At 36.2% G+C, this 27,981-nt stretch overlaps 1 protein-coding gene across 1 annotated transcript in view; it reads left to right on the forward strand.

Annotated features, from left to right (window-relative positions):
• The window catches only part of GTF3C3 (general transcription factor IIIC subunit 3), a 35,877-nt gene extending 8,232 nt beyond the window's left edge, over positions 1 to 27,645 (forward strand). Inside the window, exons 5-18 of the mRNA XM_032860178.1 lie at positions 3,048 to 3,239; positions 3,739 to 3,904; positions 7,576 to 7,723; positions 8,278 to 8,347; positions 10,409 to 10,512; positions 11,644 to 11,815; positions 13,782 to 13,984; positions 14,939 to 15,040; positions 16,500 to 16,635; positions 18,442 to 18,679; positions 19,256 to 19,446; positions 21,428 to 21,552; positions 24,880 to 25,032; positions 26,616 to 27,645. Coding sequence (XP_032716069.1) covers positions 3,048 to 3,239; positions 3,739 to 3,904; positions 7,576 to 7,723; positions 8,278 to 8,347; positions 10,409 to 10,512; positions 11,644 to 11,815; positions 13,782 to 13,984; positions 14,939 to 15,040; positions 16,500 to 16,635; positions 18,442 to 18,679; positions 19,256 to 19,446; positions 21,428 to 21,552; positions 24,880 to 25,032; positions 26,616 to 26,738 — 2,123 coding nt within the window. The 3' untranslated portion in view covers positions 26,739 to 27,645. The remainder of the gene's footprint in view (positions 1 to 3,047; positions 3,240 to 3,738; positions 3,905 to 7,575; positions 7,724 to 8,277; positions 8,348 to 10,408; positions 10,513 to 11,643; positions 11,816 to 13,781; positions 13,985 to 14,938; positions 15,041 to 16,499; positions 16,636 to 18,441; positions 18,680 to 19,255; positions 19,447 to 21,427; positions 21,553 to 24,879; positions 25,033 to 26,615) is intronic.
• The last annotated feature ends 336 nt before the right edge of the window (positions 27,646 to 27,981 follow it).

A 27,981-nucleotide genomic window follows, 5' to 3' on the forward strand; every position in this document is an offset into this window, starting at 1 on the left:
GATTCGGTTTGCTAATACGTTGTTGAGGATTTTTGCATCTATATTTGTGAGAGATACAGGGCTGTGGTTTTGTGTGTGTGTGGGGGGGTGGGGGTGTCTTTATCTGGTTTTGGCATCAGGGTTATACCTCATAGAGTGGATTTGGAAGTTTTCCTTTCTCTTTTTTGTTTTGGAGTGGTTTGAGAAGAATAGGTGTTAACTCTTCTTTAAGTGTTTGATAGAATTTGCCTGTGAGGCTGTCTGGTCCTTGACTTTTGTTTTTTTGGAGTTTTTGGTTACTGCTTCAATTTCATTGCTGCTAATTGGTCTGTTCAGATTTTCTGTTTCTTCCTGCTTCAGTTTTGGTAGGTTGTATGTTTCAAGGAATTTATCCATTTCCTCTAAGTTGTCCAGTTTGTTGGCATATAGGTTTTCTAATATTCTGTTACAGTTGTTTGTATTTCTGTGGTGTTGGTTGTTACTTCTCCTCTTTCATTTATGACTTTATTTGCGTCCTCTTTTTTTTTTGATGAACCTTACTAAAGGTTTATCAATTTTATTGATCCTTTTAAAGAACTAGCTTCTATTCTGAACTATTTATCTGTTCCATTGTTTTTTGTTTTTTGTTTTTTTTTTTTTTAGTTTCTATCATTTATTTCTGCTCTAATCTTTTTTAAAAGACTTTATTGTTAAATAATCTCTGTACCCACTGTGGAGCTGGAACTCACAACCCTGAGGTCGGTAATTGCATGCTCTACCCACTGAGCCAGCCAGGCGTTCCTCTGTTCTAATCTTTATTATTTCCTTCCTTTTGTTCTTTTTTGGCTCTCTTAGGTATAAGATTAGGTTTTTATTTGAGATTTTTCCTGCTTCTGAAAGGCTGGCCTGTATTGCTATAAACTTCCCTCTTAAAACCACTTTTGCTGCATCCCAAAGATTTTGGACCACTGTAGTTTATTTTCATTTGTTTCCATGTAGTTTTTTATTTATTCTTTGATTTCTTTATTGATCCATTCATTGTTTAGTAGCATGTTAATTAACCTTGTGTATTTATACTCTTTCCAGATTTTTTCTTATGGTTGATTTCTAGTTTCATAGCATTGTGGTCAGAAAAGCAGGGTGGTATGACTTTGATTTTTTTGAATTTGTTGAGACTTGTTTTGTGGCCCAATATCTGATCTGTTCTGGAGAATGTTCCATGTGCACTCAAAAAGAATGCGTATTCTGTTTTAGTGTGGAATGTACTGAATATGTCTTTTTAATCCATCTGGTTCAGGGTGTCATTCAAAACCACTCTTTATTTGTAGATTTTCTGTTTGGATGATCTGTCCATTGATGTAAGTGGAGTGTTAAAGTCCTCTACTATTATTGTATTACTGTTACTTCTTTATGTTTGTTATTAACTGTTTTGTGTATTTGGGTTCTCCCATGTTAGGCGCATAAATATTTACAATTGTTTTTTTCTCTTGTTGGATTGGGGGCCCTTTATTATTATATAGTGTCCTCTTTGTCTCTTATTACAATCTTTGTTTTATTTTATATTATTTTATTTTTATTTTTTTAAAGATTTTGGTTTTTATTTATATTTTTATTTTATTTTATTTTTTTTTAAAGATTTTGTTTTTTAAAGTAATACTTGTACCCAATTTGAACCTTGAACTTAAAACCCCAAGATTATGAGTTGCAGGCTCTACCGACTGAGTCAGGTGCCTCACTGTCTTTGTTTCTTTGTTTTATATTTAGAGAGAGGGAGAGCCTGCATGGAGGGGAGGGGCAGAGACAGAGGGAGAGACAGTCTTAAGCAGACTCCCTGCTCAGCACAGAGTCTCACGTGGGGCTTGATCTCACAACCCTGAGATCATGACCTGAGCTGAAACCAAGAGTTGGACATTTAACTGACTGTACCACCCAGGCGTCCCTCCACAGTCAGTGTTTTAAAGTGTGTTTGTCCAATATAAGTATTGCTCTCCTGGCTTTCTTCTGTTATCCATTTGCATGATAAATGTTTTTCCATCTCCTCACTTTGAATCTTCAGGTGTCTTTCAATCTGAAATGAGTCTCTTACAGTGAGCATATAGATGGTCTTATTTTTTTTATCCATCTGTCATCCTCTTGTCTTTTGATTAGAGCATTTAGTCTATTTACATTCAAAATAATTATTGATAGGTATGTATTTCTTGCTGTTTTGTTACTTGTTTTGTGGTTGTTTCTGTAGATTTGCTCTGATCCTTTCTTTTGCTCTCTTTCATGGTTTGTTGGCTTTCTTTAATGCTATCCTTTGGCACTTGGCCAGCTCAGTTGGTAGAGCATGCAACTCTCGATGTTGGAGTCATGAGTTCAAGCCCTATGTAGGGTGTAGAGCTTACTTTAAAAAAATTTTTTTTTCTTAGATTACTCATTAGGATAATTTGAGGTCACTGCTTTTTCTTTTCTACTCCATCAGAAACAAGCTTAGCCAAACTTTTCCTTGAGGATATTTTGTTTGGTTCCTACTTTCCAATATTACCTGTTCCTTTATTCCAGTTTGTAATTGTTTATTTTTAACAATTATCTTTGATTTTAAGCCCTTGTGATCTTCGAACTTCATTTCAGAAACATTTCAGAAATGTAGATTAACTATTCACTTTGATATCCTCCGTTTAGGTGCAGGTTAGCTATCCTTAGTCCATTCATCCGTATGCCTATGGTTGTTGGGTCACGAAGATTAAATAAACACGGATGTGATGGTGTTCTTTGGGATGAACTTGCTGAGTTGAGTTACTGAGCTGCGTTTAACCTTAGCAAATGAGGATTTTCACAAGGGATGCATGGTGGAGAGTAGAGTTTTTCATGAAGTTACACTTTGCTCAGAGACAGTAATGCCAAAATACTAATCATGTATGAACATGAAGTAAAGCAAATTTAATCTAATGTTTATTCTTAAATCTGTTAAGTAGTTTGTATAATTCTGCTAGAGTGTTTTAAAGAATAAACATTAAAAAAAGATCCGTAGCTTGAATATGGGATTGATGTCATCTCATGCCTCTTTCTTCAGCCACTAGAATTTGTTTTTCTTTAATTCATTATAGCTCCTCTGGCTTATGAACCATTTTCTACTCTTGCTATGATATATGAGGACCAAGGTGACATGGAAAAATCTCTTCAGTTTGAGTTGATTGCTGCACATTTAAATCCTAGTGACACTGAAGAATGGGTTAGATTGGCAGAAATGTCTCTGGAGCAAGACAATATTAAGCAGGCTATTTTTTGCTACACAAAAGGTAAAAAAAAATTCTTATTTTGTTTGATATAATGTTATATAATAGGTATTTTCATAATTGTACTTACTACTCTAGGGTGATGTTAGCTGAAGTATAGTTATTCCTTATATTCTGGCATCCCAGAGGTAAGTATTTGGGGTCTCTCTGCTTTCATGTTTATCAGCAACTTTATGCTGTGATCTAATACAGCACAGAAGTTGGTAGAAGAACAGTACTTTTGATTTCCTGCTGAGATCGTTGTTGGTTCTAAGCTGTTCCTTAAGGGTTAACATCACATTAGAGTGACCAAATGAAGATTAATATAGAGATTCAGATTCTGTCTGGTCTTAGACTAAACCTAGTTGAGAGTTCCTGTGAAAGTAGATTTGTTCCAGAATAACCCCCTTGGGTCTATTAGAGAATTAGAGTGTATTAAATTTTCTGAAAAGGGGATTGGTCATACCTAGGTATCATGAACCCCTTTTTGTAGTAAATCTGTAATTCATTTTTTTCTTTTTAGCTCTTAAATATGAACCTACTAATGTCCGTTATCTGTGGGAGCGATCAAGCCTTTACGAGCAGATGGGAGACCATAAGATGGCAATGGATGGTTATAGGCGCATTTTAAATCTTTTATCTCCGTCTGATGGAGAACGTTTTATGCAGTTGGCTAGAGATATGGCAAAGTAAGTTTGGAGTATATTTAGATTCTCCTATTAATCATCTTATTTTACAAATCAGAACACATATTTGAAGTAAATACATTTTATTTTTAATTGAGGTTCAAAGAAGTGTTTTAATACATTTTTGTACTCTTCTGTTTTCAAGTCAGCTGTGTGGTTACTTAGAAAAATTTGTATATACAGTTGCCTTCACGTGTTCAGAAGCTTAATAATGGGGCATGTTCTAAAAGGATGATTAGGTTGCCAGTTTTCCGTAACTTAGTTGAAGTTATGTACATTTGCGGTTATATTATTTTAAATCGTTGTAAATGTGCTAATGAAATGTTTGTGATACGGGTTTTTTTAAAATAATCATTTATCTTTAGTCAGTACTAGAATAACATTTTAAGACAAAAAAATGTTCCTTGTAGTTGACACATGCTACTGGCTGTGGTATATATTTTATTCTAAAATATTGTGTACTGCTGCCTTTACTTCTCCAATATGCTATACATCAAAGCAGAGCAAGAACCATTTGGCTAAATAATATCTTGTCATAAGCTCTCTATCTAAGGATATCCATTTTATAGTATTTAAGCCTAGGATCAACCATCTTCGTCTGGGTGTTTTGGGGTTAACCCTGTTAACCTTGTGGCCATTGTCATGAAGATGCTTAGCTGTGAAATCACTCCCTGTTATCACAAGGATGGGTTATGTAAGAATACTAGAAGCATTTTTAAGTAATGTGTTGAAGCAGGGCAACCCTAAGTTGATCCTCTGATGTATGTAATGAGCATTGAGGAACTTTTCAGGTTATATGCTATTAGTCCCATCTCTAGCTGTCATGTAATTAGCCCACTAAGCCTCTATTTTATGAACTATTACTTGATCTGTGATAGTAAATTTGTTTTCCATTTATATTATTTATAATATTTTGGGGGGAAAGGGTGAGGATGAATAGTTTCGCCACTGCCGTAGAGGTCCTTCCTACATGGAATTACGTTACCATAACTTCAGCTTATTAGGATTTCTCTCAGATGCCACTTTTCTTTCAGAAATATTTATTAAATGCTGGGCAGTGTATAAAACACCAGGAGATCCAGTTTTGAATGCGTTTTAATTTTCCTCTCCCTGTGGAGTTTACATTTTAGTTGCGGGAGACAATAAACAAAAACAACCAAATATATAATATGTCAGATGTTGATAAGGGATATGAAGAAAAATGAAGCAGAAAAGGGATAGGAAGCTGGTGTATAGGGGTATGTTATTTTAAATAGGATGGTTAGAGAAGGACTCCGTTCCCTATGTTATGATCGTAATGACCTGAAAGTAAACTAAAGGAAGTATGGGAACAGATATTTAGGGAAGAGTGTCACAGGCAAAGTAGGTGGCAAGTGCAGAAGTGTGCTCTGGGAACAAGCTGAAGGTTTAAGGGAACATAGCAGGAGCTGAGATCAGAGAGGCATCAGGAGGTCACTTGGCTCTTTCAGACCATTGTAAGTGCTTTGGGTTTTACCCTGAATGAGTTTGGAAGTCATTTGGAAGGTTTTGAGAAGAGTGGGTGTAATTTGACTTAAACTTTAAATCAGGGGGCAACTGGGTGTCTCAGCCATTAAGCATCTTCCTTTGGCTCAGGTCATGTGGGACTGAGCTCTGCTTGGGCTGCCTGCTCAGCAGGAAGCCTGCTTCTCCCTCTTCTACTTCCCCTGCTTGTGTTCCCTCTCCCGCTGTCTCTGTTTCTGTCTCTCTCTCTGTCAGTTAAATAAATAAAATTAAAAAACAAAACAAAACCAGAAAACCTTTTAAATCAGTTCTGTTATTTTGAGGATAGTGTGAGGAGTGGTAAGGGCAGAAGCAGAGAGACCAGTTAGGAAATTATTGCAACAGTCTATGAAAGGGATGATAGTTGTTTGGTCCAGGATAAAAGTACGGGAGGTGGTGAGAAGTATTCAGATTCTAGATGTATTTTGAAGGCTGAGCTTTCAGGATTTTCTGATATGAAATGGTGTTTTTGTATGGGTTGGAGTGAGAGAGAGAGACCGACACAGACAGACAGATAAGGGAAGCATTCTGAGGACTAAACCCTGAGGTCCTGCAGTGTTTAAAAGTCAGGAAGATGAGGAGGAAACAGCAGGGAGACTGAAAGGAAATGGACAGTGAAGTTGAAGGAAATGAAGAGAGCATGATATTCTAGAAATATTGAAGAAAGCACTTCCAGGAGGAAAGATGATCATCTTTGTGAAGTAGTCAAGGTAGAGTGTGTGAAATGAGGACTGAATGTTGACATTGGAGGTGGGGTGGGAGTTCCTGGGGGATAGGCAGCTCTTTGGAGAAGTTTATAAGAGGAGCAGAGGAATGGGGAGGTAATTGGTATAGGTTGTAGGGGTAAGAGATAACTTTTAAGTTGGGAAAAATTATGGTGTATTTGTGTTCCGTTGGTATAATCCGCAGTTGAGAAACACATTGAAGATTAATAAGAGAAGGGACGATTGCTTGAGTGAAGTCCTTGAGTAGGTTGGAGGGAGTGGGTCTAGTGGGGGTTTGCCCTTGTAAGTGGAGAAGGTAAAAGATATGGCCCTGGGTGTGTGTAAGTAGGACGACAGGTTGAGAATATGTGAGATGTTATGATCTGGTTCTCTTTGAAAACTAAAAAGCAAGGTTGTCAGCTGAGAGTGTGGATCAGAGCGTTTTGGAGGTTTGAAGAGAAAGGTGAGAAGATGAGAGGTAGTTGTCGAGTCCTTGGAGCCTTGCTGCAACATTTGCATCTCCTGGGAGCTTGTTGTAAATGTAGAATCTCAGCTGTATCCCAGCTCTCCTGCATCAGAATATGCCTTTGGACAAGACCCCCACTTACTTTGCATGCATGTTCAGATTTGCAGAGTACTGGGCAAGGTAACTGGTAACATTGCTGACCAGCACCGTGGGCCTGCTTGAGGCTTCTGGTTGTTAATTCAGAGTGAGTGTAGTAGGCGTGGTCGGCTGGAGAGGCGGTGGTGCAGAGCAGGCATATTTGAGTTAACAGGGATTGGGGTTTTATCAAATGATTTTATTAGAAGGGAGGGAGGGGCAGGAGAAGTGAGGAGATTATAATGAAGGGAGTATTTATAATGTTGGTCTGTGGAGGAGGAGGAAAGTGAGGGCAGGAAGCAGCAGGACAGTGGAACAGTTAGACGAGTGCTTTGTAGATTCCACTGAGGTAGAAGAGCTCTTGGAGGGTGCCTGGGTGGCTCAGTTGGCTGGGCGACTGCCTTCAGCTCAGGTCATGATCCTGGAGTCCCGGGATCTAGTCCCGCATCGGGCTCCCAGCTCCACGGGGAGTCTGCTTCTCCCTCTGACCTTCTTCTTGCTCATGCTCTCTCTCACTGTCTCTCTCTCTCTCTCTCAAATAAATAAATAAATAAAATATTTTAAAAAAAAAAAAAAAGAAGAGCTCTTGGACTAAGGTGATGGGGGAATGAGCTGGAATGACACCAGGTAGCTTTTGGAGAGTGAGATGCTTGGCATGATGACATCGTCATACTGGTGTTTGCCGTTTTTTTCTGCATCGGCTGTGATTATGATTTTAAAGAAAAGTTTTTCTCTTCCCTAATTTTAAGAAAATGAAAATCATAGGTAATAGATGGTCTAAGCAAAGATAAGAGTTTTATAACCTGAATGAAATAAATATTCATCCATTTTGTCATTTATTTTTTTAGGAGTTACTATGAAGCCAATGATGTTACTTCAGCTATTAACATAATTGAAGAAGCTTTCTCAAAACATCAGGGTCTTGTCTCCATGGAAGATATTAACATAGCAGCCGAACTATACATTTCTAGCAAGCATTATGACAAAGCTTTGGAGGTAGGAAAATGTAATAGGTTTTTCTTGGATTTTGGACACATTTCTGCATTTTAGAAATTCTACAAATTGACAATTCCTCACTTTAGTTATATACATTAAGCTACTTACATACTAAATTATTTAAAGTCTGTATTGAAACAGATTTCTAGATTCTGTGGTAATTCCAAATGAAATGTAACATATAGTTATATATTTTATATATATATGAGAGATAAAATCTCTCACCGTTATCCCAGATGCCAGATATGTCTGTACTTGAGGGTAGCAGGACTCAGCAGCCAGACGAATTGCTATGATTCAGTTCCCAAGCTGTTGGGAAAAGTAGTTCGATTTGATATGGATGAATTCTGTATCTTTATTTAAGCATTAGTTTGTATGATATAAAAATGTTAATATATCACAGTGGTTCCTTATTTTAAAGAGACTACTGTTGCTTTTTGTAGTCCATTTATATGTTATAAGGATTATTTGAACTAACTATACGAACCTTTGCATTGTGAAAAGGTTTTCTGTGTGTAACTTGCATCATTTCCTTTTTTCCTGTATTCTTTTAGGTAATTACAGATTTTTCTGGAATTGTGCTGGAAAAAAATACAGAAGAAGGACCTTCCGAGGAGAATAAAGGTTGTAGTTTTCTCTGCATAGGGTAGTGCACATAATCCTCTCTGGTTTATAATGTGGCATTTTGAAACTGGTAGTTGATGTTCTCATAGCAGGTTTTCCCGGAAGCATTTTTTCCTCATAGAGATTTCGTATCTTTTTCTTGTGAATATTTACTCACAAGAAACCTGCTTGAAAAATTCTTTTCAGTCCCTTTTTATTTCTCAGTACATCCATTTGAACATGGCATTTCTCATTTTCTGGGGCCTTTTTAGTGACATGAAAAAAGAATGGATTACCGAACAGCATATCAGAAACCTTTAGATCTAAAGCAATTTAATTTTCAAAAGAGGCAAAATACTCTCATTAAAAAATTTCTACTTCAAACTTAAATATTCATATAAAAAGTAGAAACTGATATGATTGCTGTCCATTGAAAACTTAAAATACGCAGTTAGGGGTCTCGTTGGGGAGTCATACCTGAGGTGTGGCTTGCAGTGTCGTCTTCAGTTCTCTTCCTCATCCCTGCTCTTTTCTTTGTATCACACCCATTAACTGTCCTGTGAAAATACTAGTATGCAAGACCCGATCCAAGGTTGTAGCAAAATTGAACTCTGTGGGCAGAGTAGACTTCCCTGTTCTTGTATGAAAATTCCTGTGTAATACCTTCCTTCTGCCTCTACCCCATGAGGCTTTTGGTGGTTGGGGAAAGGGGGGAGGCGCTTGTTACTTGAGTACTGCCCACTTCAGAATAGCTCCCTCCCTGGCCTGTCATGGTGCCTACAAATTCCATCATCATATAATCCTTTCGGTTAAGGCATAAGTATGCAAAATCAAAAAGCCTTTTATTTAAATGATCCATCCTAATGGAAAGTAGTAATTCATTTTTACAAATCAGTTGCTGTGCTAATTCATAGAGAGCAAAGCCCAAGATGAGACATGGGACAGACAAATATTGAAGAGGAAGATTGTTGGAGAACAAAAAGCCCAGTTTTTGAAAAGAGTTTCTTATAAGGTCCTATGCTAGGTGTTTGGGGAATATGCATGTGAAAATATACTTCCTCCCCACAGGGAGGGCAAGTGGGGTTCAAGTGAAGTATATACAGTTTAATTATAGGAGGAGTAGTGTGATAATTTCTGTAATAAACCTGACATTATGGGAAAATAGAGAAGAGCAATATACTAAAGATCGGAGAAGGTTTCTAAAAGCATAATTTAAGTAAACCCCCCCGGGCGGAGGTGCATTGCAGACTGAGAGGTTACGGGTGTGAGAGCACTACTTGGTACAAATAGGATTAGATAGGGTGCTTTGGCTGCGGATCTTGAGTGTTACGGGGGTTGTGAATGAGTAGATCGGAGTACAGCTCTAGTGCAGCGGAGTAGAAATTGAAATGCCATGAAAGCAGGAGTTAGGGCATCTGAAAAATTGCCAGTCTTGATAGTTTTCTTGGACCTGATCTAACCTAGAGCCAAGTCTCAAATTGTTTTGCAGATGTGTTTTCTGTTTAGGATCTTTCGTCCCAAAAGTTATATTCCTGTTGAAAATTATTGCTGTCCATTGTTTTGAAAATGTTAAGGAAAAAGTTACATTCAGGTTTTAATTACAGATATATTGGTCATTTTGTTGTTTAATATATTTTGCTGTGTTTCATTGATCCACCCCTCCTTCCTTCTTTCCTTACTGACAGACTGAAAGAAGTATAAAAACCTCTATAAAAAACCTTTATAGGGGCGCCTGGGTGGCTCAGTGGGTTAAGCCTCTGCCTTAGGCTCAGGTCATGATCTCAGGGTCCTGGGATTGAGCCCTGCATCTGCTCTCTGCTCAACAGGGAGCCTGCTTCCCCCTCTCTCTCTGCCTGCTTCTCTGCCTACTTGTGATCTCTCTCTGTCAAATAAATAAATAAAATCTTTAAAAACAAAAACAAAAACCTCTATAAAAATAGAATTGGTCAAATTAGAATTGACTATGGAATCCTTTGTCTTGAATGAAGTAATTGAGATCTTACATAGAAGGTGTAGTCGCTTCATTTGTCCTACTTCCTAAACTTGCATATAGGAACTACTTTTTGTCTGTCTAATCCAAAGCTGGTGAGAATGTTAGCTGCAGCATTCCTGACGGTGTGCCCATAGACATCACCGTGAAGTTGATGGTCTGCCTCGTACATCTCAACATCCTCGAACCACTTAATGTAAGTAACATTAACATTAAGATCTGCACTTCAGGTACTTCAGATCAAATCTGCATTATTTTCTTTTACAGGAAATTGTAAGGAATTGTAAGTCTACCCCAAATTTCATGTTTTTCAATAACCAGGAAGTCACCATAAGCGTAAATCATTTGTGTGTGAATATCTTATAAAAGCTGAACGGGGGGGCACCCGGGTGGCTCAGTGGATTAAAGCCTCTGCCTTTGGCTCGGGTCATGATCCCATGGTTCTGGGATCGAGCCCCACATCGGGCTCCCTGCTTGGCAGGAAGCCTGCTTCCTCCTCTCTCTCTGCCTGCCTCTCTGCCTACTTGTGATCTCTCTGTGTCAAATAAGTAAGTAAAATCTTTAAAAAAAAACAAAAAACAAAGCTGAATGGGGCATGCAGTAATTATTCTTTTTAAAAAGGAGACCAATCCAGAGATCAGAATTTGAGATTGGGCCTTTTAGACAGTTGGTAAGTTCTGATAGCTCTTCTCTTCTGCCAACTTTGGACTAAGTATTTCATTGAATAAAAAAAGCTATTGGGCATTTACTTGGCAGACCTTAGGATAAGGTATTGAAAACAGTATACAGATCCCTGCTGTCATGGAGCTTTTGTTCTAATGGGATGAAATAGATCATAAAATAAGTATGTAAAATAAGGGATGTGAGTTGGAGATAAATACTCTGGAAGAAAATCAAACAGAAGAGAGGGAATATTGGGGTAGGAGGAGTTGCAGTTGTCAATAGGGTGGTCAGGAAAGGCCTCTCTGGAAAGGTAACATTTGATTAATGACAGGAGTATCAGCAAACACAGAGGCCCTGAGGCTTGGGCGTGTTTAACTTGGCAGAGGAAGAGCACAGTAGGTCAGTGTTAGCTTAGCTCCTACTGTGCCTGCTTATAACAGGCTTCAGAAGTAATGTGTTAAATGAGTGAATGATGGCAGTATGAGGTCTTTTTAATAGAGATACAGAAATGAATAGGAAAATGATTATTTAAAGCTGTTTTTATGAAGCCTTGCTCCTTTTAGGCTTACCCTGGGTAACTGATAGGTATGTAAAAAGAGAAATATACATAGATACAGGTATTTGTAAACAAAGTTTGACTTCAGCCTTTTATTTTGGGATGTAGCCTCTCTTGACAACACTAGTGGAACAGAATCCTGAAGATATGGGAGACCTCTATCTAGATGTTGCTGAAGCGTTTTTGGATGTCGGTGAATATAGTTCTGCACTTCCCCTCCTTAGTGCACTGGTTTGCTCCGAAAGATACAACCTTGCCGTAGTTTGGCTCCGGCATGCAGGTAATAATTTTTTGTGAGAGGGAGAAGTTTAATCATATAACCAGGCAAGAACTTACTTTCCCAAGATGGTAATAATTATTTTAAAATATTAATGTCTTGGTGAAAGTGAAAGTTTCTGGTTTCAGGGCAGTTTCTGAAAGTCAGGTTTTTCTTGTTTTGCTTATTTTTTGAGTATAGTTGACATACAGTGTTATGTTAGATTCAGGTGTGCAGCGTAGTGACTCAGTAATCCTATGAATGTCCGTATTGTCAGTTGTCTTGGTATGCCACTACCTGATTTCCCCCACACTAATGCTTTGGAAGAGTGATTCATTTAATGGTACCAGCATGAAGTAGGACTAACATGTCTGTGTTAAAAAATACCTTGTACGTGTCTTTTACCTATCTTAACTATAGGCTCCAATTTCTAGTAATAGGTTGTCAGACTTGGGGTGCAGTCTAATTTTCAAGAGCTTTAATGAATTTATATTAAATATGTTATTTTGAGGAAAAAGTTAATGTATTTTGAGTGTTCTTTGAGCTTCAGATATGCTCAAGATTGGGTTTTATGTATCTTAATTTTATTGCATCTAAATTTATAATAATCCAAAATAAAGTAGAAAAAATTACTTAAGAAAAACAATTAAATTTCTTAAATGTACGAAAGCCAAAAAATACTCTAATAGGATTTTATATTGAATCCACATAAAAGATGCATTAAAATTTGAGTAGTCTTTGTCTAGAATACTACCTGATGGCAGAAAGTTCTAATAGTTCTTAAAATATTACATAATGGTTGAAGGTACTCTATAGCTAGAGAAGCATTGATTGACATTCTGGGTTATTTTGAGACATATCACAGACAGGAAATTGCAGAAAACGCTTAAAGATAACTCTTTACCGTTTGGATGACTGAACATGAATACAGATGTGATACCATCATAAAAACTACAGTATTTGTGGTATTTGAATTTTGAAGACATGAATGAGGAGTTGGAGTTTTTATTGCCTGTTATCAAAGTTTAACCTGAGGATGATACTCAGCAAAGAGTTGAGAAATTGGAGATTTAAGAAAGCAATTGGAGGCAAAAGTACCATTTTAGGAGGTAATTGCAGTGAAAAAGGAATGAGATACAAAAGTCCTAGATTAGTGTTATCACTATTACAGTGGCGAGTTCAACTGATGGGACTTAATGATTAATTGACATAAAATTTGAGGAATAGAGCCCAATAATCCCCTTCTGAGAACTTACCCTGAGGAAATAATTGAGTATGACAGGAGGTAGTTTATATTGGGGGTCATGGAACCTAGGAACCTGGCAAGTAACAGAGTGAGTGAAGTAGGCAAGTAAAGAGACTCAAGGTAGTGGGGAGAACTGGAGATCCTCTCTGAAGGATGCTGCTGCTGTTTCTCAGATCCGTATTTTCAAAAGAATCCCGTAACTTGGGAGTTCATAAAAATCCCAGTTCTAAAAAACGTAGACGGTGTATTGTTTTTAACAGCGCTATGGCTTAAAAAACAGATCTGTGGGCTAGATTGGCTTGCCAGTTTTTAAACTACGGCTTATATACATGAAAATGTTTACTGCAGTGTTATTTATTAAAGTAAACATTTGGAAGTAACCCAAATATCGGATAATATGGTAAAATAAATAATCAGTTGAATGTTATAAACATTCAGAATGGTAAGGAAGACGTGGGAAGTGTTGAAAGCATAATGCTAAGTGAGTAAAGCAGAACTCCAAAGTGTGTATCTATGTTGTTTGTATTCTTGTAGCTATTTGGATTTAGTTGGAGAAATCGATAGATTGATCAGTCAGTAGATGGAGATTAGACGGGTTAGTTGTTTTAAAGTACTAGAAATAAGCACTTCATTTTTGTTACAATTATTTTTTTACTGCTGTAAAGTTTTTTTAATGGAAAAATAATCTTGGCAATCTTACAGATCTGTAGATCATATTTATGCTTTATTTTAACATCATCTTAGAATGTTTAAAGGCCTTAGGCTATATGGAACGTGCTGCAGAAAGCTATGGCAAAGTCGTTGATCTGGCCCCCCTTCATTTGGATGCAAGAATTTCACTTTCCACCCTTCAGCAGCAGCTGGGTCGTCCTGAGAAAGCTCTGGAAGCTCTGGAACCCATGTATGATCCAGATACTTTAGCACAAGATGCAAATGCTGCACAGCAGGTAGGTTCTGTCACATAAAAGGAAGTTTTTCTTGGTAGATTATATTTTTGAACTTTCTCCTCCATTAAAGATGTCTCTACAGCATATATCCAAAAAATTTACCTTAGTATATTAAACTCAGCATTTTTTTTAAGATTTTATTTATTTATTTGACAGAGAGAGACACAGGGAGAGAGGGAACACAAGCAGGGGAAGTGAGAGAGGGAGAAGCAGGCCTCCAGCTGAGCTGGGAGCCTGATTCGGGGCTCGATCCTAGGACCCTGGGATCACGACCAAAGCTGAAGGCAGATGTCTAACAGCTGAGCCACCCAGGCACCCCTTAGCATTTTTGAAAAGTGATTTTGAATCTTAAGTTTCAACCTCTTTTTTTTTTTTTTAAAGATTTTATTTATTCATTTGACAGATAGAGATTACAAGCAGGCAGAGAGGCAGGCAGAGAGAGAGGAGGAAGCAGGCTCCCTGCTGAGCAGAGAGCCTGATGCGGGGCTCGATCCCAGGACCCTGGGATCATGACCTGAGCCGAAGGCAGAGGCTTTAACCCACTGAGCCACCCAGGCGCCCCAAGTTTCAGCCTCTTGTTAGACATTATAAATTACAGTATCTAAAATACTGGATTTTTTTTTTTAAGATTTTATTTATTTATTTGACAGAGAGAGAGATCACAAGTAGGCAGAGGCAGGCAGAGAGAGAGAGAGAATGGGAAGCAAGCTCGCTGCTGAGCAGAGAGCCGGATGTGGGGCTCGATCCCAGGATCCTGAGATCATGACTTGAGCCGAAGGCAGAGGCTTAACCCACTGAGCCACCCAGGTGCCCCTAAAATACTGGATTTTTAAGTTGTGAAAGATCATAAAGCAAATGTTCTTAAGGTTTGATTTCTAAAATTTTTCTGTGCAAAGAAAACAACTTGCAGAAAGGAATCTTGTCACATTCATTATCATGTGCTCATTTATTTAGGAACTGAAGTTACTGCTTCATCGTTCTACTCTCCTGTTTTCTCAAGGCAAAATGTGTGGTTATGTGGACACCTTACTTACCATGTTAGCCATGCTTTTAAAGGTGGGTAATGGTCTTTCTGTACATTAGCACTGTTGACTTTTTAAATGTTTCAAATTTGATTTAAACATAGGTTATAGCTGTTAAACTTTTTTTTTTTTTTTAAGATTTTATTTACTTGACAGACAGAGATCACAAGTAGGCAGAGAGGCAGGCAAAGAGAGAGGGAGGAAGCAGGCTCCCTGCTGAGCAGAGAGCCTGACGTGGGGCTCGATCCCAGGACCCTGAGATCATGACCCGAGCCAAAGGCAGAGGCTTAACCCACTGAGCCACCCAGGTGCCCCAATATAGCTGTTAAACTTTTGAAAATGAAAGTCAGATATAGACAGAAGACTTAAAGCTTAATTGTATGTACAGTTAACCTTTGAACAACATGGGAATTAGGGAGACCAAGCCTAACACACTTGGAAATCCATGTATAACTTTTGACTTCTTAAAAACTTAACTACTGATAGCCTACAGTTAAATGGAAGCCTTACTGATAACGTGAACAGTTGATTAACATATATTTTGTAGTGTATTTATTATATATACATACAATAAAGGAAGCTGGAGAAAAAATGTTAAAAAATGTTAAGAAAATTAGGAGGAAGAGAAAATACATTTATAGTACTATACTATAAAAAATTCATGTATAAATGAATCAGTGCAGTTCAAACCTGTGTTGTTCAAGGGTCGACTATAATTGAAACTTCTACATGAAAGTGTAAACTTAACTGTGGAGTAAGTGAAATAAAATCTTTGCTAGTACCTATCTAGAAAAGTGAGAACCATAGAATAATCAGATATTGGCTTTCTAGACACCACAATGTGCCAGAATTATTTGCTTTGCAAAAATGTTTTCCACGTGTGACATTTCTGAGTCTAGTGTTTTTGTTGGGAAGTAGTTTGTGTGTGTGTTTGTGTGTAAGAATTTATGTAACTTCTTTTTCCCTACTAAGATGTGATCTACATTCCTCTGGTAGGAAGAAAAAAATAAATCTATTCATTCTCTTTTAGGTGTTTAAATGCACAATAATTTGGCCTTTTTTTTTCCCTACTAAAGATTACAGGCACACCTGCAATACTTGTGTCCCAACAGATTTTCTTTTTCTTTCCTTTATTTCCTTTTAAGATCTTATTTATTTCAAAGAGAGAAAAAGCGATTGTGTGAACAGAGGAAGAGAGACTCCGCACTGAGGACACGCTCAGTGTGGGGCTCAGTTCCAGGACTGAGATCATGACCAGAGCCAAAGTAGGACGCTTAACTGGCTGAGCCACCCAGTCACACCACCCCCACAATAGATTTTCTTTAAAAAGTTATATGACCTGAGCTCCTGGCTGGCTCAGTTGCTAGAGCTTGAACTCTTGATCTTGGAGTTGTGAGTTTGAGCCCTGCATTAGGTATGGAGATTACTTAGAAATAAAATATTAAAAAGAAATAATATGACTAAAAAATCTCAAATTATTATCTTTAATTCAGGTAGCAATGAATAGAGCCCAAGTTTGTTTGATCTCTAGTTCCAAATCTGGAGAGAGGCATCTCTACCTTATTAAAGTGTCAAGAGACAAAATATCAGACAACAGTGACCAAGAGACAGCAAATTGTGATGCAAAAGGTAATTCTTTCATTTGCTTTATTACATAAAATACTCCTGAAGTATCACCTGATAGTAATCTAATTGAAAATATACCTTTTCAAATAAAATAAAAATTTCTAATCCAGATTCCTTAAGTATAATAAACTCATTTGATGTTGAGAAAGAAAAGGAAGGTTATGTAAATACTTTAACTTTTGAAAATTGAAAGGAAAACATCTGCTTGGATCTTCCTGTGAAAAAACTAGATGGAACTTTTGACTTTTTAAGAAGAAAATATACCTTATTTTAAGAAATCTGTGAAGATGATATGGCAGTATAAATTACTGTATTTGTCCAGTGACTTCAGTTACATGTTTCATTCTCTGTTAAATTCATTTTTGACAAATGTAGTCATAGAAACTCTGAAAATAAATTGCTTTGACCCAGTCTCAAGTAATACGACTTTAAAAGGCATCTGTTTTTAGCTGGTAATGCATCAAGTACGTTTGGGTGAGGTTATTACTCAGAAAACTTGAAAAAAGTTTAAATTGGAATTAATCGGTCTGTCAGAAAATTATTTCATTGTTAATTAAGTCAGTAGACCCTGTTAAATAATTGTTACAGGCATGGCAGTGTGCCATGGGATAGGATTTAGAATCCAGAAGAGCTAAATCGCTATAAGCACATTATAAGGACCTAACATTAAGCAAGGTTTTGCATGGGGGGGAGAGTCAGGAGACGAATGGCGGTCAGCTGCTCGTAATCTAGTCATAAATGCCTCAGAACCCTGCTGTCTCAGCAGTCCACCCAAAGGTAGACTCTGCTTCATGTATTTAAGACTATTTCCTTAAGGTATATTTTTCTATATATGTGATCCTTCCTGGTTTTCTCTTTCAGTATTTTCTCCTTTCAGATCTATTGTTTGTTTTTCTTAGGGTCATAAGGGTTTTTTTGTTAGTTCATTTCCTCCTACATTTCCTGTGTACCAGGATAGGATGCAAGGCCTCTTGACATTACATGCATCTTTGTATCCTGATTTTTTCACTCAGCATTTTCTCACGGATGTTTTCTCATGTTGCTCTTTTCTTCATAGCTGTTACCATTAAGGAATGTGTAATATTCCATTGATAGTTCCATATTTTAATTATTCCCTTATTTTTTGATATATGGTTGCTTCTGATAATTTTCTTTTATAGATGGTACTGCAGTGAACATTGTCATGCCCATATCCATATTTTTGACTACTTGTATAGGATAGAGTCTCAGAATTCTGGGTTAAAGACTAAAAAATTTTGTGGCTTTCAGTATTTCTCAAGAATTACAAATTTATAAAAAGGGGCTTCTTACAGACAAAGAAGGCAAGGTTTTTAAGGAAGGAAATTTTGAGGCAGAGAAAAAATTAAGATTATAACAAGATCAAGAACAATCTGAATCTCAAATTATGAATTTCAAGTGCTTTGTTAAACACACATTTGAATGCTTTGTATGTGTAGAATCCTGTATCTCACCTCAGTCATGGAATACACGCTCGTTCTGCCCTGTAGGACCATGTATCCTAGCTAGCACCGAGATATAAATGAGGTAGCTGGACTTTGTAGAGGACAAATCCAAAATAAGAATAATCTGGGATTGCCGATTGTTAAGCAGAGCAGAAAGGGTGGTGTTGAAGTAGTATAAATGAGCAACTATCCACTTATCATATTATCACAAGAGTGTTGGCAAGAATTCAGGCCCATAGGATTGTGGTTATTAAATTTAACCTTAAAACTGATCATATGAAATTTTCTAATACTGCTATTTCCTTAAGTACAGTGTCCTAACTGATTTTCACTGGTATCATTTTAGCAATATTTGCTGTACTCACGAGTGTCTTGACAAAAGATGACTGGTGGAACCTTCTATTGAAGGCCATATATTGCTTGTGTGACCTATCCCGATTTCAGGAGGCTGAGCTACTTGTGGATTCTTCATTGGAATATTACTCATTTTATGATGACAAGCAGAAACGCAAAGAACTAGAATACTTTGGTCTTTCTGCTGCAATACTGGACAAAAATTTCAGAAAGGCATACAACTATATCAGGTAATTTTCTAATAGTTTATTTTAGATTAGTTGAAAGAGTATGTGTATTCACTTTGGCTTAGTCTCTTATGCTCAAGAATTAATAAGTTGTTTTAACTCTCGTTGCTCACTGGTTAGTTCAGGTCATTGGTGATTCTCAGGGTCATCCCCTCATATAGCCTCTTGTGCCTTAATCTCCCCATTTATAAAATGATATCATAATACTACCACCTGGTAGGATTATTGTGAGGGTTAAGTGGTTTATTATATATAAGGCCTTTTAACAATGTCTGGCACACATTATTATTAACTATTATTCCCTGTTCATTGTGCTGCAGCTCTAGGGGCAGGGGGAGAAACGGTGAAACTTAAACTACTTGATTTTTTATTATTGTGTTGAAAAGAACAAATGATGTAGAAATACTAACTTAAGCAGCATTTTCTGGGAAAAAATCTTTGTGTAAATGTTTCTGCTTAAATACATTGAGACAATGTGCTTTTTCTTGGAAGATGTTGCTGCACTGAAGGAGTTCATTCTTAGAAATAGAAGTTTTTCTTTTACAGTTTTTTACCCTCACCGTCTTTCTGCAATTTTAGGGTAATGGTAATGGAAAATGTCAATAAACCTCAGCTCTGGAACATTTTCAATCAGGTTACCATGCACTCCCAAGAAGTACGACATCATCGCTTCTGTCTTCGTCTAATGCTGAAAAACCCAGATAATCATGCCCTGTGTGTTTTAAATGGACACAATGCATTTGTATCTGGTAGTTTTAAGCATGCGCTTGGTAAGTGTCCTCGACAGGACTTTGTCAAGTGTGGACGAAGTGGTGGTTAACAGGTAGGCCTCTGGAGTGGAACTACCTGTGTTTAAATTGCACTCAGTTTCTTTATCTCTGAAATGAAGGTAATATTTATATTATATTTATATTATTATATTCTACCTTATAAATTATTGTGAAAATTAAATGTGTTAATATATTTTTTTAATGCCTGGCCCATATACTAAGTAGCTGTTAGCAACAATGATAATATTAATACTTATTTTCCTTATGAAGCTTTGGTTTCAAAAGGCTGAAGTAAGTCATAATTCATTTTAAAGGTCAACAGTTCCCCTGCTGAGGCTTGATTTTTTTTTTTTTTTAATTTTGAAGATTTAAAAAAAAAATTTATTAGAGAGAGAGTGCACACAAGCAAGGGGAGCGGCAGGGAGAGGGAGAGGCAGGCTCCCTGCAGAGCAGATAACGCAATGTGGGGGTCAATCCCGGGACCCAAGGATCATGATCTGAGCCAAAGGCAGACACTTAACTGACCAAGCCACCCAGGTGCCCCTCCTCCTTTTATTTTTAAGAGAGGGAGCATGTACAAGTGAGGGAGGGGAGGAGAAGGCAGGAGAATCTTCCAAAGGCTCCACACCCAGCATGGAGCCCAACACAGGGCTCTGTCTCATGACCTGAGCCAAAGTCAAGAAACAGAAGCTTAACCAACCGAGCTGCCCAGGTGCCCCAGGTTGTTTTTAAAATAATTTTCATTAATTATGGATTCCTTGCCACCTAGTTTTAATTTGCTGTAGTACAAAAAAGGATTTAAGATTTGCTGATAGTTCCTTGAAGAGACGAGTCTTTTTGTCAAGATTTATTTACATGGTGCCTGCTAATTCTAATTAAACTCAGGGAAAATTAATCACTTGAAATCTTCTATAATAATGAATCAGAAGCAAGTAAGTAGAAAAATATTTGGCCAAATGTTTAAACTTAAAATGAGGCATGTGTCTCTTGCTGGCTAAAAGCTAATGTTGCCTGCCAGGTTCACTTCTGGATAAACTGGGATGTTGACCGTTTAATACTTTCAGTGTTTCTTCATGTATAGCCGGTATTTTTATAATCGTTCAGCCAGTAACCTTGCACATCAGATGTTGAAATTCGTCTATTGTGTGGGGAATTGTTTGTTTAATGTTAAGACATATAAAATAGAGAGTTATATTGTTGTCTTATATTTAGGACCTTTTACTGGGGTAAAAATAGAAAGTGCAATGGCAGTCCACCATCTGTGCTGCTAAAGAGGTTCTGGGGTGCAGAACCTTCTGGCATAGAAGCTGGAGAGAATGGAGGTTTTTACTTATGTATGACAAATTCTAGATCATCCCTTTAGAAGAAAAGTCTGCTTAAAAATTTTCTTCACTTCCCCTATCTCATATGGTTAAGCTTTTGACATGAAATAATTGCATATATAGAATCCATGGAAACACGGAAAACATCTTTTTTTCAGGAAACAACACCCATAATCTAAAAAACAAAACAGAACTATTTTTCTTTTTCTCACCTCCATGATCCGTTATATTTGAATTCATAAAAAACAGATCAATTAATTTTACAGACGAATTTGCCAAAAGACGCCTTCTCTTGTTTCTTTTAAAATAGATTTAAGATCATAAAGTAGGTTTATGTTCATAAGTAATAAATTGTTTATTTTGGAAATATTATTCTACATGGAAGTGTCTAGCTGTGCCTAGAAGAAAGTTACTTTTAGTTGCTTACATTTAATCTTTGTAGTCAAGATACATTTATAGATGTAAATCCTCCAAATGTTATTATATTTTATGCATTGTTTTAAAATCCAAACTAATGTGCATCTGGTTGATATTTTAGAAAACATACCTTGCATATGTTAAAAATCAGTACTGTTTAGCCATAAAATACATTTGAATAAGTGAAGAAACAAGGAACCATCCTCGTGTCACACCATTTGACATCACTGTTCTTTTTTCAGGACAATATGTGCAAGCCTTTCGCACCCATCCCCATGAACCTCTCTACAGCCTCTGTATAGGCCTGACATTTATTCACATGGCGTCTCAGAAGTATGTCTTAAGGAGACATGCTCTCACTGTGCAGGTAATTCATTTGGCTTTCTCATTTCTTGGTTTTACATTCTTTAAAAATGAATATACTTAATGCTTTTATTGTCCTGCTTTAAAAGTAATACCTGCTTAAAAAAAAAAAAAAAAGTAATACCTGCTTAGTGTACATGATGAAAGTTCCCAACACCTGTCCCTGTGTTCAGCACTCATGGACTTAACATGTGGTGGTGCTCCTGGCTAAGACTTAAGTAGCCATGTAGAATGCATTTACAGCCAGATCATACAGAAAGACAACAGCAGAATCTGGAGGGTTCCCTATACTCTAGAGCCCCTGAGGCCTCCAGCCTTCTAGGTCCTGAAGACTGATTTATTGTAAATCCATTTAAAATACATGTATAAAAATATATACAATAACGTGAGTGTACTGTTTCCTTACATCATCACCAACAGATAGCTCTTTTAAAGCTTTCTGATTCTCTCTTTTTTTTTAATATTTTTTAAAAGATTTTATTTTATTTATTTATCTGACAGACAGAGATGACAAGTAGGCAGAGAGGCAGGCAGAGAGAGAGGAGGAAGCAGGCTCCCTGCGGAGCAGAGAGCCCGATGCGGGGCTTGATCCCAGGACCCTGGGATCCTAAGGCAGAGGCTTTAACCCACTGAGCCACTCAGGTGCCCCAGGCTTTCTGGTTCTTAACAGAAATTTGAAATTAGTCTTTTCATATTCTTGTTCACTTTTTTATATAGCTCGTGTTCTCTAATAAGAATATAAATTCCAGGGATGCCTGTGTGGCTCAGTTGGTTAAGCATCCGACTCTTGATTTCAGCTCAGGTCATGATCTTGGAGAAGTGGAGTGGAGCCTGCTTAAGATTCTCTCTCCCTCTGCCCTCTTCCACAAAGTGCATGTTCTTTCGCCCAAAAAAAAAAAAAAAAAAAAGTATAAATTCCAAAAGATGAGGGAGTCATCTGTTTTGTTCACCACTGTATCTTTAAAACTTTTGTGTTGTTTTTATGTTTGTATGTTTGATGCATTTTATTTATTTACTTATTTTCTTTTCACCACTGGATGTATTTATTTGCAGAGAGGGTTATATATGTTTGATGCATTTTAAAGACTTTTTTTAAAGTAGTGTGGAAGGAAAGAATTTGTTGGCTTGAATGGAGTAGGAGGATTGAGTAAGGATTTTTTGTTTTGTTTTTCAAAAGTAAAATGGTTAAAAGAAAGCCTAAATTCGAAAGATGATAACTGTTGAAGCTGGGTATTGGGGTCTGTTATAATGTTCTCTTTACTTTTGTATATTCGAAAATTTTCATAATAAAAAGTAAAAACGAAAGCCCAGAAATTTTCCTTTTCTTGGGTATTTATTTGTGATACTCGTCCACTTGTTGCTCTGTGCTTTTTTTCTCTCTTAACGGATACTTTTGCTGTATGAAGTATGTAGGATTGTGTATAAATTAAATATGTAATGAAGGTGCAGTGTGCTGGAGATGGGCAGGTGGCAGTGAGTGTACAGGCCGAAATTCCTTGCCCTTATGAAGCTTATGTTCTGGTAAATCCTGATAGGAAATTTTTATGGATTGACTCATTATTAAATAGTTAAAATATGTAGTTTTTTGGCCTGGTAAGGAAAAAATTTTATATACTTCAAAGTAATTTAGAAGCTAAATTTCAAAGCACTCTTATCGTTAAACAGCAGTTTTTAATTTGTTGGGGATAGAGATCAAGCAATAAGAGATGGGCTTATGGGAGTTTTTTGTCCTAATCTTTGTACTTTTGTGTGTTTTAAACATTTCCATTAAAAAAGTTTCCAAAAACAAGTTTTATCGTAAATACCATGATTCTTAAATTGTTTTAATTTCTCATGAATCTGTTTCTTCATGCTGTGTGACCAGTTTGTTTCCCTTTAGAGTACTTAAAAAAAAACTAATTTCATATGTTTTACTAAAATCTTTTGTGATTTCTTCTATCTGTATATTTTATAGACAGTGTATACTTGGGCCCTTTAGTGAAAAATGTGATAAAAATGTTTGAAATGTAACATACTTAATGTTAAAACTCTTTTGTTTCTATTTCATTAAAATTTTTTGTCATATTTTTGTAGTTTTTGTATTTGATGATTCATAGTACCTAAGAGATAAAGTGTCTATCCCCATTACCTAATTTTTAAATCACTACTTACTTATTGAGTGTTTCAGGGGTCTCCTAAATTTGTTAAAAAATTCTTAAAATGTAGCAGGTAACTCAAATCCTATTATTGTATCAAAAGCCTTGCAAGTTTATTTACATTGCAGCAGTTCTTTTGGGATTATTTACTATTCTTCCTCAGATTTTTGCAATTTATTACTTTAAAATAAGATTTGATATTTGAGACTAATAGTTTGTCTGCTTTACTTAACTAAGAACCATAATTTTCAGTATCATAGAGGTCATATTCATATACATAAGTAGGTTCTTTTGTTATTCAGAAAGTGATTTTTTTTAGTGAACGTAATTATTTTTATCCCTAAAATGCTTTAATTTTAAAGAATTCATTAATTTTTATTATTTCTTTATGAAGAAAAATTTGTGATCATTTATTTGAAAGCAGATCACCCAGGGAATAGTTGCATTTTATATTCTGTATTCACAGATAATATATTTGTTTAATTACTTAACATAGGACGCTTGTACTTTTGCAGTTTGTAACTTTCTGTGGCTGGTAACTGGAAGCTACATGAAAGGTGGAAATTAATACAGGAAGAGGTAAAGAAGCAAGTTGCTTTTGGACACTGTAACACACATGGAGTCTGCATTATTATAGCTGCACTCTGAAATAACCTGTTTTTCCGTAAAGTCTGAGTCAGAAGCTTTCAGGGGGAAAAAATGACATTTTTTTTTGGTTAAGAAGTTAGTAAGAGAGGCAATTTACAAAAAGATACTATTTACCCAGAAAGCTGCTTCTCCCTGAGAAGAAACCTTTCTAAAATTATTTTAAGGGCTCAGATTTTATATTTTGCTTAAGGTTTTAGACATCTTGAATCAAAAAGCTTATTGGCCTCTAACGTCACAAAAGCCAACTTGGAATCTTCAAAAAAAAAAAAAAAATCCCGTCTTATTAGAGATTATGGATCTTTGACAGTTGTGACATTTGACTTTGTTTTCTGTGAATATTTTATCCTTAGCTTAAAAAAAAAATCTTTTATACCTTCAGAAGAGCTCTTGACTATAGTGTGATATGGAACTACACTACAGACCTATGTTCTTGGAGGATGGGACTCTTTTTTTATTGTATTTTGTACAGAGTATACCTGGCACATATATTGGTTCAAATACATATTTGTCCAGTGATTACAATACTGAATTATTTATCTTTTTGGTAGGGCTTTTCTTTTCTTAATCGATACCTCAGTATACGTGGACCTTGCCAGGAATCATTCTACAATTTGGGCCGTGGTCTTCACCAACTGGGGCTGATTCATCTTGCAATCCACTATTACCAGAAGGCCCTGGAACTCCCTCCACTTGTGGTAGAGGTATTTTATGATTTACTTCTGCCTTTTTTTTTTTTTTTTAAGATTTTATTCATTTATTAGAGAGAGCTCACGAGCAGGGGGAGTGAGGGAAAAGAAGGGGGAGAATCTCAAGCAGACTTCTTGCTAAGCACAGAGTCTGATGTGGGGCCTGATCTCATGACCCTGAGATCATGACCTGAGCCAAAATCAAGAGTTGGTGCTTAACCAGTTGAGCCACCCAGAGGCCCCGTATGATTAATTTTAAAAACTGATGAGTCACTTCACTTCATCTATCAATGAGTACAGTTAGCTCATGTCATAGTCCAGACAGTGAAATAAATTGTGTATTAGAATGCATTTTTTCTTTATTGAATGCATTTATGTAATTGTGTTCAGCAACAAGTAGCTCTTCATCGTTCTGGCCTTGTGACCTGATCAGCAACCATGTGGGTATACACAGCTTGTGGTTATGACCATCTCCGTTCCTTTAAGGTAGCCCCTGTGGTTTACAGGTATGAGCTGGTAGACAAAAAGCCCGAGTATTGAGTAATATAGCCATTGTTCATTTTCAAGTTCAAATATAACTAAAGTATTTCTTTATAGAGAAGGAAGACCAGTATAAATATAGTTTTGTTTAAGATAAGGTAATACAGGGTAAAGTGTTGCTAGTACGACGATAATCTGTGTTTAAAGTCTCATTCCTATTTAAATTTCTGAAGAAAAATACTGTTTTCATCCTCACATGCCTTCACAACTGTTTTGTATTACCCTTGTTCAATGTTAGTCATTAAGCAAATGAATACATACTTTTATAGTTATGCTGATGTGATACATACACTTTTGTGTTCTTTATTTCATAAATACCTTTAGGTATCGCTCCTTAAGCTTTATAGGTATCATTTTTCATTGTTGTAGGTATTTTTACAGTTGACCCCAAAATTTTGTATTGGGGAAGATTTAGAAACATAGATCTAACCTACTCCATTGAGTTAATTGCTTTGCTATTTAAGTAGAAAAAAAGGTAATAACACCCCTAGGGTAATTATTATTATTAAATTGGTATATGTCTTTTTATACCTATCCTTTAACTGCCTTTCTGTTATATAGTACAGGTATTTTTTCTCCATCTAGTCATTTGTGTTATAATATTTTCTTTTTTAAATGAATAAGTTTTATGTTTTTAATGAATTCATATCTATTAAGCTTTTCCTTTATAGTTTCTACTTTTGCTATTATACTTAGAAGGGCCTTTCCTGCCCAAGATTATATTATTATATTATTTAGCCATAATTTTTTTCTTTTATGGTTTCATTTTCTTAATCTTAGATTCTTAATTCATCTGGAGTTTATTCTGCTATTGTTTCTGGGTGAAACTTTTTTCTTTAACTTATTGGATATACATTTTAAATTATTTAATAATATAGTTATTACAGCGATTAACTGAATCAGCATTACCTAATAAAAATTTAGATCCAAGGTATATGCCTAGTTTTATATGTTTTTTATAGTAACATGAATTTTAGTATTTAAATACTGTTATTTGCCATAAAATTGTCCTGGCTGTCAGTTTGAAATATAACTCATTCATGTATTTTTCCTCCTAGGGTATAGAAGTTGACCAGTTAGACTTACGAAGAGATATTGCCTACAATTTGTCTCTCATTTATCAGAGCAGCGGGAATATTGGAATGGCTCAAAAGCTTTTGTATACCTATTGCTGTGTATAAAGTACCTCAACTGAGAGGGAATCATCGGTGCTCTGTGTGTGGACCACTGTTCTCTAAGGGCTTAGGATTAACCCCCAACTGGAAATGACAATTTCAGAATTATCCGTGTATTTAACTTTTAATATGTGATAATGATCTTTTGATATGCAAAAATTATCATTCCTTTAAGAATTTGTACATTCTTCTGTCATTTTCTTTTTAGTAAAATTGTCCCCAAAGGTGAAATGGAGAATGTTAGCCTTTAAGCCAGCTTGGGGTTGACTGTGCTGATTTTTTACTTATACCATTTATTCATCTGTGTGTTCAGTACTATATATTAAACACCTGTGTACCAGGCCCTGTGATGGGTCCTTGGAATACAATAGTAGGGCAGACGTGACCTCTCAGTACGGTTCTTTAACTACAGAACTTGAGTATACGTTCATTTGAAAGAGATGTTTGCTGCATTTTCCGCCGATATTCTCATTGTTGAGTCGTCCTCTTATTTGTGCTCTGCTGCTATTGCACGGGCAGTTTCTCAAATACAATGGAAAAGGATGTTGCTTATTAAGGAAAGACCAATTGGGACTCTTTCTCATATCAACACAGTTGTGTGATTCACTTGGCTCCTATGAAAATGATTTGAAATGGTTATGTAGTAGGAAGACACATAATTGAGTTAATCTTTTACTTGTCACCTGCATGTATCTTAGTTGTATAGATCGAGACCTGGGAGATTGGCATAATTCAAAACATCCTGTTCCGAGGCAGATGAAAAATATGCATTACCAGTGTTGGTGGTTTTCAGACCAAAAAATAGGAAAGAGAGGACAGAGTTCAATAATGTGACCTAGTTTGCATTTCAAGATCACTAGGAATGTAGGAAGACTAGGGAATTATATGTATGGAATAAAGTATTGCTGTGATACTACAAGAACTAGATTAATTTTTTTTTATTAAATATGGTATGTTTTTGAATCTAAGATAACAATACTTTTAAGATACACTACAGGATTACTAACCGCTCCTTTCTTTTTAGGGGAAAGATGTAATAAATGTGTATATGGATTATAAGACCTAGTCTAATTGTGGGATGGAAACAGTAGACTTAGGATCAAAGAAATACAGTGAGGGCTTTTTAGGAATTCTTAACTGCTCTTTATCCTGTATATACAACTTTGTAGTTAAAAATCAAAATTTGTATATATTAAGTAAATGTATCATGCACTCTGCATGTGTGTATTTAAATGTATATATACTTTAA

This window comes from Lontra canadensis, unplaced genomic scaffold, assembly GCF_010015895.1.
Source record: "Lontra canadensis isolate GAN:19392208 unplaced genomic scaffold, GSC_riverotter_1.0 scaffold18, whole genome shotgun sequence".
Lineage (NCBI taxonomy): Eukaryota > Metazoa > Chordata > Mammalia > Carnivora > Mustelidae > Lontra > Lontra canadensis.